Source organism: Alexandromys fortis, unplaced genomic scaffold (genome assembly GCF_014885135.2).
Source record: "Alexandromys fortis isolate MF-2015 unplaced genomic scaffold, M_Fortis_MF-2015_v1.1 scaffold_1, whole genome shotgun sequence".
Classification (NCBI taxonomy): Eukaryota; Metazoa; Chordata; class Mammalia; order Rodentia; family Cricetidae; genus Alexandromys; species Alexandromys fortis.
In genome coordinates this window covers 3,752,067-3,763,447 of record NW_026067927.1, presented here as the reverse complement: position 1 = coordinate 3,763,447, position 11,381 = coordinate 3,752,067, and the positions used below count along the sequence as shown (strand labels likewise).

At 50.4% G+C, this 11,381-nt stretch overlaps 1 protein-coding gene across 1 annotated transcript; it reads right to left on the bottom strand.

Moving 5' to 3' along the window:
• Nucleotides 1-2,751: 2,751 nt before the first annotated feature.
• On the bottom strand, nt 2,752-8,532 carry Ccl22 (C-C motif chemokine ligand 22). Its single transcript, XM_050143747.1, has 3 exons — nt 8,395-8,532; nt 7,177-7,300; nt 2,752-4,340 (listed from the first exon to the last, which is right to left on the bottom strand). Exons 1-3 carry the CDS (start codon nt 8,465-8,467, stop codon nt 4,259-4,261), a joined length of 279 nt encoding a protein of 92 aa, XP_049999704.1. The 5' UTR covers nt 8,468-8,532; the 3' UTR covers nt 2,752-4,258.
• Nucleotides 8,533-11,381: the final 2,849 nt, after the last annotated feature.

The window sequence follows — 11,381 nt, the reverse complement described above, 5'->3', positions numbered from 1 at the left end:
GGGCATGAGTCAAGGATACAAGAAAGGGGTTATGGAATCTTTGTCTTTGACTAAGGAATATGTCAGAGGTGTCCCTGCATGGAGACCAAGAAAGGCCCTTGTGTGAAGCTGTGAAGGTGAAGCCTGGACTTCATTGGAGAACACAAGATGTTAGAGATGCCGGAGTTGGATACCTGCCGAGGAGAGCTGCTAACAGGGCTGGAACCAGACCGGGAGAAAAAAAGTGTGTTCTGCTAACAAAGCTGAAAGGAGCTGAAGATCTGAAGAGTGTTTTGACATCACACATGGAGATGCAGAGTCTGGAGTTTGCCCAGCTGGTTTTTGGTCTGGTTCTATAGCCTTTCTCACTATGCCCCCTTTCCTCCATTTTTGAATGATAATATATATTCTGTGCCATTACATGTTGGAAGTATGTAATCTATTTTTTATTTGGATTTTACAGGGCGTTATAATTAAGAGATTGTTTGAGTCTAACAAGAGACTTTGAGCTGGGTGGTGGTGGTGCATGCCTTTAATCCCAGGACTCGAGAGGTAGAGGCAGGTGGATCTCCGTGAGTTTGAGGCCAGCCTGGTCTATAAGAGCTAGTTCTAGAAAGCTTCTGTAAAGCAAAGGACATGGTCAACAAGACAAAATGACAGCCTACAGAATGGGAAACGATCTTCACCAACCTCAAATCAGACAGAGGGGCTGATCTCCAAAATATACAAAGAACTCAAGAAATTGGTCATCAAATGAACAAATAATCAAATAATAAAAAAATGGAGTACAGACCTAGACAGAGAACTCTCTACAGAGGAATCTAAAATGGCTGAAAGACACTTAAGGAAATGCTCAATATCCTTAGTCATCAGAGAAATGCAAATCAAAACAACTCTGAGATTCCATCTTACACCTGTAAGAATGGCCATGATCAAAAACACTGATGACAACTTATGCTGGAGAGGTTGTGGGGGAAAGGGAACACTTGTGCATTGCTGGTGGGAATGTAAGCTGGTACAGCCCCTTTGGATGTCAGTGTTGCAATTTCTCAGAAAATTAGGAAACAACCTTCCTCAAGACCCAATTATACCACTTTTGGGTATATATCCAAAGGATGCTCAATCGTGCCACAAGGACATGTGCTCAACCATGTTCATAGCAGCATTGTTTGTCATAGCCAGAATCTACAAACAACCTAAATGTCCCTCAACTGAAGAACAAATAAGGAAAATGTGGTACATTTACACAATGGAGTACTACACAGCAGAAAAAGGACAATGACAGCTTGAATTTTGCAGACAAATGGATGGAGTTAAAAAACATCATTTTGAGTGAAGTAACCCAGACCTAGAAAGACAATTATCACATATACACACTCATAAGTGATTTTTAAACATAAATCAAAGAAAACCAGTCCACAAATCACAATTCCAAAGAACCCAGACAACGATGAGGACTACATTGAGAGAGACATACATAGATCTAATCTACATAGGAGGTTAACAAAAGACAAGATCTCCTGAGTAAATTGGGAGCATGGGGACTTTGGGGTTGGAGGGGAGGGAAGAGGCAGGGAGGGAAGCAGAGAAAAATGCAGAGCTCAATAAAAATCAACCAAATTTTAAAAAATAGTAAAAACAAACAAAAAGCTAGTTCTAGAACAGGCTCCAAAGCTACAGAGAAACCCTGTCTCGGGGGGGGGGGGGGAGAGAGAGAGAGAGAGAGAGTTTGAATTTAGATTTTTAGATAGTGTGAAGACTGTTAAAAACTATGAAGATTTTTAAGTTGAACTAAATGCATTTTGCGTTATGATACAGCTATAAGTCTATGGGGACCAAGGAGTGGAACGTGGTGGTTTGAATGAAAATGTCCCCATAGACTCATAAGGAGTGATATTGGAAAGCGTGGCCTTGTTGGAGGAACTGTGTCATTTGGGGTGGGTTTTGAGGTTTCAGATGCTCAAGCCACGCCCAATGTGTTGCCCTCTTCCTGCTACCTGCCTATCCAGATGTAGAACTCCCAGCTACCTCTCCAGCACCATGTCTGCCTCATGCTACCCTGCTTCCCTCCTCGACACTAACGGACGAAACCTATGAACTGTAAGCCAGACCCAACTAAGTGTTTCCTTATTGAGAGTTGTGGTGTCTCCTCACAGCAGCAGAAACCCTAAGACAGTGTGAGGACCCAAGAAAGGGGCTGGGTCTGTGAAGAACTGAGGAGCCCAACACCAGCCCAGCCCCACCCAACCTCTTTCTAGTTCCCAGCTTCCCATGCAGTCAGGACAACGATGTGACTGAGTCCTGCCAAGGACACATGGCAAGATGGGGGCAGACTCTTTCCCACCATCCCACAAACCTCCCTTCCCTTCCACAGAGGGGTTCAGACCCTGGAGGAGGGCATAACCAGAAGAAGGAAGGCCCTAGGTCCCTGGATATCCACCTGGAGGCTGTCCATTGATCAGAATGTTTGGTACACCTATGAGAAAGAATTCTTCTATTGAGTGAACATTCTATACCTAGCTCTGGACCTGGGGACAAACAGTGATCTTATGCATGGCCAAGCCAGGTCAGTGGGAGCTGGGGGACAAATGCCTGGCTTTTCTCTTGGTATTTATGTAGCTGCGTCCCAAGCCTTGTATCCACCCATAGGGTAAACTTATACAAGTCTCTTTATATTTGAATGTCAGATCTTCTCCAGTAAGTGGCATAGGTCATGGCGTCCCATCCTATTTCCCGGTGACACAGATGACGAGGGACCAAGGCAGACACTGTTGGTAAACATTTATTTTCCCAGAAGTAGGAGAGGAGGTGGGTGGGTCTCAGGGCACTTGAGGCTCTGTGCATGGGCAGCGGGCAGATTAGCACTTATGGTGCTCCTGGTTGGCAGATGTTCCTGCTGGGTTCTGGAGGGACATGAGCCGTGGGCACAGCTGTGGCTGGCAGTGTCTGTCCCCACGGTTTGGATCGAACCCTCCCCAGTCCCATCTGTCAGCTGAGGCTCAGAAAGGTGAAGCAAGGTTCTCAGGGTCACACAATCCAGCCACTCGGCTAAGCCAAGCCACTTTCCCTCCAGAGGAGCAAGCAGATTTATCCCCTCCCCCAGGACACTGCTGTCCCCAGGGAAGCACAAATGAATCCTAAATCTGTGTCCTAGCTTGCCCCAACCACCCAAAAATAATTCCCAACTAAACTCTTCAGCTTTTCTATGCCACCCACTGCAGTCACCATACCCAGCTGCTTTCTGGGGATGAGAACGCATGGCCTTCCCTGACCCCAGTTCCTAAGACTCTCCAGTTCATCTATTTGGCCTCTTTTCCTATATAAATATTTATCCTCTTTTCCTATATAAATATCACTAGAGCTTATAATACCAAGCCATGGCAGTCACTAACACCATAGCATGAATTTGAGGACCAGCAATTCAGTCAAGCAGTCAAGAGAAGCAGGGTGAGGAAGAAATGGTTAAAGAGGGTACGGAAGGTGATTCTTGGTAAAGTTAGGGTTGCACGGTTGACTTACATAGCCGCCTTCTAACAGCCTGAGTCTCTGTGGTGACAGGAGACTTCCCTGTACCCAGGGATGGGGAAATATGACTTTTACTGATGGAGTCTGCAGCTCCTTTCAGAATTCTGATTCTGAGCCTGCCTGTGTGCACCGCGTTCCATGCCCTGTGCTCCCTGTCCCATGCTCCTGTGTTCCCTGCCCCATGCTGGAGACCAAGAGACAGGAGGAGCTTTGGTGGGAACCTCAGCCTAACCCCCGGGCCTGGTGGGCCAGCCTGAAGCCCCGAGAGTTCTACAGAGAGCAGGCAGAGGCCACGGAACTCTGAAGAACGGTGCTTGGCGGTGCCTGCCGGGATTGATTGAAGCCTTGAAGGCCATTGGCACTGGGCCAGTGCAAGTGGAGGAATAGCGTTCTGAGTATCAGCAACCTTCCAGGCAGTGAACCTGAGCAGCGTAGACCCGAAGCATTTGGGTCTTCCCTAGGCTGGGGAGAGGGAAGGCAGCCAGGTCTGCAGGACCAGGGCACCAAAGCAAGGGTGTGGCCTAATCTAAAGCAATGGGGAGGGGATTCTGGGAAAGGGCTGGCCTGAACGTGTTCCCTCAGCTGCCACGTGACGAGGATGGGTTAGAGGGGCTGCAGGGGAGGTGGAGGGGACCTGAGGCCTGACAGGGTGACAGTCCAGGACACGGAGGTGAGTGAGGGCAGTGTCGTTGGCAGCTTTCTTGCAGAAATGGCGGTGGGAGTGGCCACGCCCATGGTCATCAGGCCCTCCTCACTAGGCCAGCTTATGGAGAAGTCTCTTCACCCAGGGCATCCTGGGGTCGGCACAGATGTCCCGGTTCTTGATGGTTATCAAACTGGAAGAGATACCAGGATTAGTAGGCTACTGGACAGAAGTACGGACTTGGGAGCGGCCTATCTGGAATGGATTCTAGTTTTGCTCCTTGTTCACAAGTCAGGTAACTTCTCTGGGATCAGGTTTCCACCTCTGTAAGATGGGGTGACAGTCCTGCCCAGCTACGTGAGATTTCAATGAAGCTGTCGGGGTACATAGTAGGCGCTATGTCATTGTGTCAGAAGATGGCCCCAACACTTTACGTTACATTGGTTTTGTTTCGTGTGTGTGTGTGTGTGTGTGTGTGTGTGCGCGCGCGCGTGTGCGCACACACATGCATGCACACAGGTGCGTAGAGACCAGAGGTTAACATAGTGTCTCCCTCACTTTCTCTCCATATTATTTTTAAATGCAGTTTATTGAACTTGAAGTTCCAGTTCAAACAGACAGGCTGGCCCACAAAGCCCAGGATAGTCCTGTCTTCGCCTCCCCACCACTGGATTACAGGCACAGCCTGCCTCGTTTGGCTCCTTTGCATGAGTGCTAAGGATACGAACTTTACTGACTGAGCACTTTCCTCAAACTCTTATAATGGCTTCCTTGATTCTTGTAATAACTCCATGTTTTAAAGAAATTTGACCAAATATAAATATAAAGAGTAAAATATGTCTGGGGTGGGGGCTGGACTGTGACTTTGAAGAAATCCCCTCCGGGTCTCTTTGAGAGTCCTAGAGCACCTCGGGGAGAAATAGGTTTGCCCCGCGGTGATGGAAAAGTTACTGTCATTTGACTCATCTAGGATGACCTCGGAGACCTCTGGGCACGCCTACGGGGATATCTTATTTTAAGTGCTGTGAGAAAACCCCTCTGAACTGTGGGTGAGGCCGGTCCAGGGCAGTAGATGTGGCGATACATGCTAAGCATTTGCATTCATCTCTGTTCCTGACTGTGGACAAGATGTGACCAGCTGCCTCCAGTTCCTGCTGCCTCGATTGCCCTGCCCGAAGGCCTGCACCTAGAGCTGTGGGCTAAAACCCATCTTTTCCCCCTTTCCAATAAGTGTGGCCCAAAGCTTCTGCCCTGCATAGCTGCAGCAAGTACCAGGCCAGGCCTGGGCACTGAAGCTGTGGTGAGCAAGGTGGGTACAGGCTGGCCTGTGCTGGGGCCTCTGCTCTGGTTCCATAGCTGTGTCCCGATAGTCCTGCCATACAGCTGAGAGCTGCTGACTCCCCACATCCCTGAACTTTGCGTCATAGACCACTAATGAACAGCGTCTAAGGACAATAGCAACACCGAGCTTGGATCTTTTCTTTTTTCCTTCCTTCCTTCCTTCCTTCCTTCCTTCCTTCCTTCCTTCCTTCCTTTTTTTAGACAGGGTTTCTCTGTGTAGCCCTGACTGTCCTAGAACTCACTATGTAGACCAGGTTGGCCTTGAATTCACAGAGATCCACCTGCCTCTGTCTCCTGAATGCTGGGATTAAAGCTGTGGGCCACCACAGCCAGCCTGAGTGTGGCTTCTTGGGCATCTTACGCAAGGCTGGTCCCTCCCTGCACGCCCCATCTCCCCACCTGTCAAGCCGTATTCTTTCTAGACTCCCTTTGGGCTCATAGACCAAGGATCAGTAGGGTTTGTTCTTCCCCGAGCATCTCTTGTATTACAGGCCAGAGCCCTGTGGCTTCCATTTGCTGCACTGTGATGCTAAAGGGACCCTTAAGCTCGCGCCACCTCCTCAGTGTGCAAGGGAACCAGACGGACTGGGATTGCTGCACAGGGCTGCTTCTAGCTAAGGGTTATGTGCCTTATGCTTAGCACAGAACTGTTCCGCCCTCGGGAGATTGGGCTATGGCTCTGCTGAAGTGATGGGAAACAGACTCAGGGCTGAAGGAGCCAGAACCTTGGGAGGGCTCCTGCTCCGCCCTTCTTTGTCCTTCTCCAGCAGACATCTCTAAGAGATGGAGTCGGCTGTGGGAGGAGGGAGAGAAGATATAGAGCCCAAGGGGTGGGGTCGTGACCCCAAATCCGAGAACTGTCCAATAGGTGATGTGGCTGGAAACTGGCTCTAAGGAGATAGACGCATCCAGGGGGGCTACCACAGAAAAAGAGCAGACTTCCTGCCATGTGGTGAAAGCTGGGGTGCCAAGGGGAGAATCACAAGAGAAAACTTCTCCCAGGAATACAGGAGCTCCTGCTACAGCCTGGGAAACCCTGCCCCAAGGCAAGTAAAGTTCTTTACTGAGCCTGCTTCCCGTTCCCCCCTGCTGAGCCTAAATCCTCTTCCCTCTCCTGAACCTGGGTCCTTTTCTCTTTGCTGATCCTGGATCCCTTCCCTTTGCTGAGCCTGGGTCTCACCTATGAAATAGGCTAACCTCCTTGTAGGATTGCTTCCAAGACTCAGTGAGTCACATACGCAGTGCTCGGAATAGCCCGGGCACACGGGCAGCCATTTCTAGATGCCGGCACTTCGTAGTATGTCTCTGGCCAAAAGGGTTACCTGGAAGAATTCCAGGGGGCTAGGAGGGCACAGACTGTCTCAGCAGGGAGCGACTCTAGGCATGCTGCTTGCACCCACGCTGCTTCCCATCACCAATCGCCGGTGGCTACTACTGCCCACGTGTGCGTACCACGCTGGGGTGGTACCCATTGATTCAGCAGCCATTCTCAGCTCTGTCACGTTACAGACGTCCAACACTATCTGTTGAATGGTACCATCATTTTGGAATTCAGAACACCCGAGCCTGGCGGAACCATCCCATCCAGCCAAGCCTCCTTGCATTGGAACTTGCTACATCCTGCCCACTCTTGGACCACATCTGCCAGGCCCCTCCTCCCGCGCCCTGTGGCCCAGCTCCCTACTCACACAACGCCAGGCTTGCGGCAGGACTTGGAGGTCCAGAAGTACTCCTTCACTACACGTGCTGGCAGGGGGTGACGCATGTAGTCCTGGCAGCAGATGCTGTCTTCCATGTTGGTACCGTAGGGAGCTGGTGGAGGGGTACCCAGGGCACGTTAGTTGGAGTGCAGAGAGGCCAGCCCCAGCCCTGATCGCAGACTGACCTATAGGGAAAGGTTCTATCCCACCCAGATAAATATCTTTTCTAGGCCTCATTCAGAGCTGTCACTCAGGGCCCAGTGTCTACACTCTGGAACAGCCAGCTCCAGGAAGTGGATTCAGAACAGCTGAGCATCAACCGGCTTCTAAATGGGGTCCTGCACCTCTGAGCCAAAGGAAGCCCCAGTGCTCACCTTGGCTTAGTGTGTGGACACCAGTACCAGCTTCCCAGAAGCTTGGCGGATGCTCAACCCTACTCCAGACCCACCTACCCTCATGTGTGCAGTGCAGAATTAGAAGCATCTTCCTTGTCTCTGTGCCCTGTTGAGGCACAGAGCGGAAGGCAAGCGTGGAAGGTCACACACAGTGAGACTGTAGCAGCATCGGAATCAAGGCTCAGACAGATGACAGTCACAACGCAGACCTGGGTCAAGTCCCACTCGGCCCCTGAATGGCCCTAATCATTTGTCATCTCCGAGGCCCGTAGAAGAATACCAGTCCCATAGGACTTTGTGTCACAGAGGCTGTCTGCGAGCAACAATGGTCTGGTCGTAGTTGCCTCATTCCAGACGGAGACCCTTCTCCTGCCCTGCCCAAAGCAGGAGTGTTGATAGTGCAGGGGGAAGGAGGGGTCAGGACCCTGTGTCGACCACAGGCTCCAGAGCAAACCTTGGGTGTTGTGAGGGCAGGGACAGCTTTCGAAGTGAGTCTCTGCCTTTCCCAACTCAAACCTGATACCTTGTAGGCCCTGTATCCGCTTAAGAAACACCCTAGGCAATAGGGTCCCTAGGCCTTGCATACTACAACCACCAAACCAACTGAGGCAGATCCCAATACAATCCTTCCTGACTATCCAGCTTATAAATGGGTAATGCCAGTTTTTACACGATATTACCCATTTAGAAGTCATAGCGCTAGCCCAGGAGAGTGCCAGAGCTAGCCCAAAGCCACAAGACTCGATGGCAGAACCACTCTGGGACTGTTTCCCGACACTCTAGGGTCCGCTCTTCTGCTCCCCAGCCTCACCTGCATCAGGCGTCTGAATGACCACAGCGAGAAGAACGAGAGTTACGAGGAGCAGAGTCTGTAGGCTGGCCATGCTGAATCTATCCTTGCCAGGTGTCTAATGACCAGAGGACAAGGAGGCCTGATATTTAAACTCTCTCCACCCACTGGTTCAGACATCTCTTAGTCACCACCTAGCCTAATATTCATGCCCTAAAAGAAGAAGTCCTACTTCCCCAGACGGGAGGATCCAAAGGCGGGGAAGTACTCAGAGGGGACTGAAATTACGGGTCCCCAGAGACCTGTGAAGTCCCCTCAGTGGTGATCTCCAGGGGCTGTTTGCCCTATGACCTCAGTCATGCCAGTAGGGGTCTTGGGGAGAAACTTCTCCTGGCAGAGACTGGGAGCCGGACAAAGCCCCGCTGCCCACCTCAGTGACTGTTGGCACACGGACAGCTGACAAGGACAGACTATTGGGGCCTCCTAGGCAAAGACGGACTGTTGCGGTCTTCTTCATGCCTCAAGGCCGGGCATCAGAGTCTCTCCGCAAGGGTGGAGGCTCATGAGCCCTTTGGGTCAGGCTTTTGGCCCCATAACCTGACTTTTCTAGGCCTTCTCAGATGCCTCAACCTCCCCCGGTTCAGAGCGGGCTGCTCCTCAACTTGCACAGAACCGGAATCTTCTCGGGCTTTTCTTGCCCACTTCATCTCCCCCTCTTGTCCCGTCCCGCTGATTCTACTTGCTTTAGACACAGTCCCTCGTCCCCAGTCCTGTCCAACCGCACCCCCTACGTGGACACCAACAGATTCCCCTCCCCATGCGCGGCCAGCAGGAGTGGACAGACTCCAAGGGCCATGTGGCCCTTTCTGATGTTAAAACCCTACTGGGGTCCCCCAGTCACCTGAGGGCTGAACCCAGACTCCTGGCTACGACATTCAGGGCTACCTTTTCAAAACCGCTCTCCACACACAGTCAGAGGGATCACGTGACACGGATAGTTCCTCAAAGAGGTCTGTGGCCTGACCCTGACTCTGTTTACACTCTTCTACTTCTCTACTGAAGAAACTCCTACTCAGACGTCAGAGCCCTCTGAAAGGTCACTTCTTTGGTCAGCCCACCTACTCAGAACGTCACACTCTCCAAGTGTCCTGGAATGTGGCCCAAGAGAAGCCAGCGCGAGACTGTCATACAAGCACTGGAGAACTGATCTCTTACCATTCCCAGTCTTCAACCTGCTGAGCTCTGGACTCCAGGTTCCCAACTCCGTGAACTGTCACCCGTGCTGGGGTGGGCTTTGGTGGTGCGACTGTCTTTGAATCATTTTTACTCCTGTAAGTAACCCCTCACCTATATTCCTGTAAGCAACCTCCCAAAAAACTCATTGTTCACCGAGTTGGACCTTAGCGGTATCCGTACTTTTGGCCTGTGTTTGGGCTCCCTACCTGGAGTGAGTGGCTGTGTATGTTACATCTCCCTGTGAGACTTGTCACATAACATTCAGCAAAACAGATGGCAGCCAGAGTCGCAAACATCTGAACACGCCTTAACGCCGCTGAGCGTGCACCACAGGGTCTGAAGTACTAAGTACGTGTTGCGTAATGTATGCCAGAAATGTGGCCCTCCCCAAGGTAAACCAAGCTTCCAGTACTAATTCCTAGTTAGAGAAAACACAGGCATTGGATGTGGTTGTATTCTCACGCGTGTATTCTCAGCTGCTGAGGAGGGTAGAGAAAAGGGTTGCATAGGACCGTGAGTTCAAAACAATCCGGGCTGTATAGTGAGTTCTAGTCTTTAACGAAATAACAGTAAAAGCTGGAAGAAAATAAGTTACCCCACAAAAGCAATTTGCCAAACCCCAGAGGACCTTCAGACTTTCAAATCTGTCCCAGATTTTACACACACACACACACACACACACACACACACACACACGTGCTTCAAAAATTAGGGCTGATCATGATGGCATATACCTGTAATTCTAGCACTCAGAAGGCTGAGACAGGAGAAGCCCTGTGAGTTTGAGACCAATCAATGACCCTATAATGCAAAGCAGAGTTGTGGAGATGGTTCAGTGGACAGGCGTCTGTTTTGCATGTGTGAAGGCCTGAGTTTTGGCTCCCTGAGTGGAGCCTTGGTCACATGCTGAACTGATCTGACAAGCAGAACACTTGACCATTGAACATGTATCTAATTAAGCTTGGTGGTACACACCTGTAATCCCAGCACTTGGGAGGCTGAGGCAGAAGGATCAAGAGTTTGAAAATAGCCTGGGCTACATGATAAGACCCTGTGTCAAAAACAAGTGAAAAAAACAAAGAGCTGTTTTATGTCTTTGTTTTGAGGCAGGGGCTTGCTGTGAAGCCAGGCTGGCCTCTAGCTTGCAGCCATTCTCCTGCCTCTGTCTCCCTGAGTGCTGGGATTAAAGGTGTGTTTCACCACAGTTCATACCAAAAAGAAAGGTGTGTGTGTGTATAAGAGTCTCATTGTTTTGTCCAAACTGATCTCAAACTTCTGAACTCAAGTGATCCTCCTGCCTCAGCCAAGCAATATTTCTTTAAAAGACTTTTGCATCTATTTATTTATGTATTTATTTATTTATTTATTTATTTACTTCTTGGGGAGATGGGAGCAGGAGCTAGGCTTCCATCATGTAGATTCTGGGAATTAATCTCTAGTCATCAAGTTTAGCAGCAAGCACCTCTGCTCTCTGAGCCATATCACCGGCCCGAGAATTATTTTTGCTTGTGAAACTCCTCTGTGAGCCAACGGCTACCATGAGAGCGCCATAACCAAGTAAGCCTTGGGGCTTTCTTAAGGGCCTCTTAGGGCCCAGGGCCTCTATGGTGGTCTTCCCCTGGAGAACACCTGGATCCCCAGAGACTTGGCAGGCCCCAAGGATCTCATCCTGGCCCAGCCTTTGAGCTTAGTGTCCCTTCCCCCTGCCCTGGGCACACCTGCAACCTGGCGACCTCTGCACTACCAGGGCTCTTGGCCTCCCTCACTGGAGG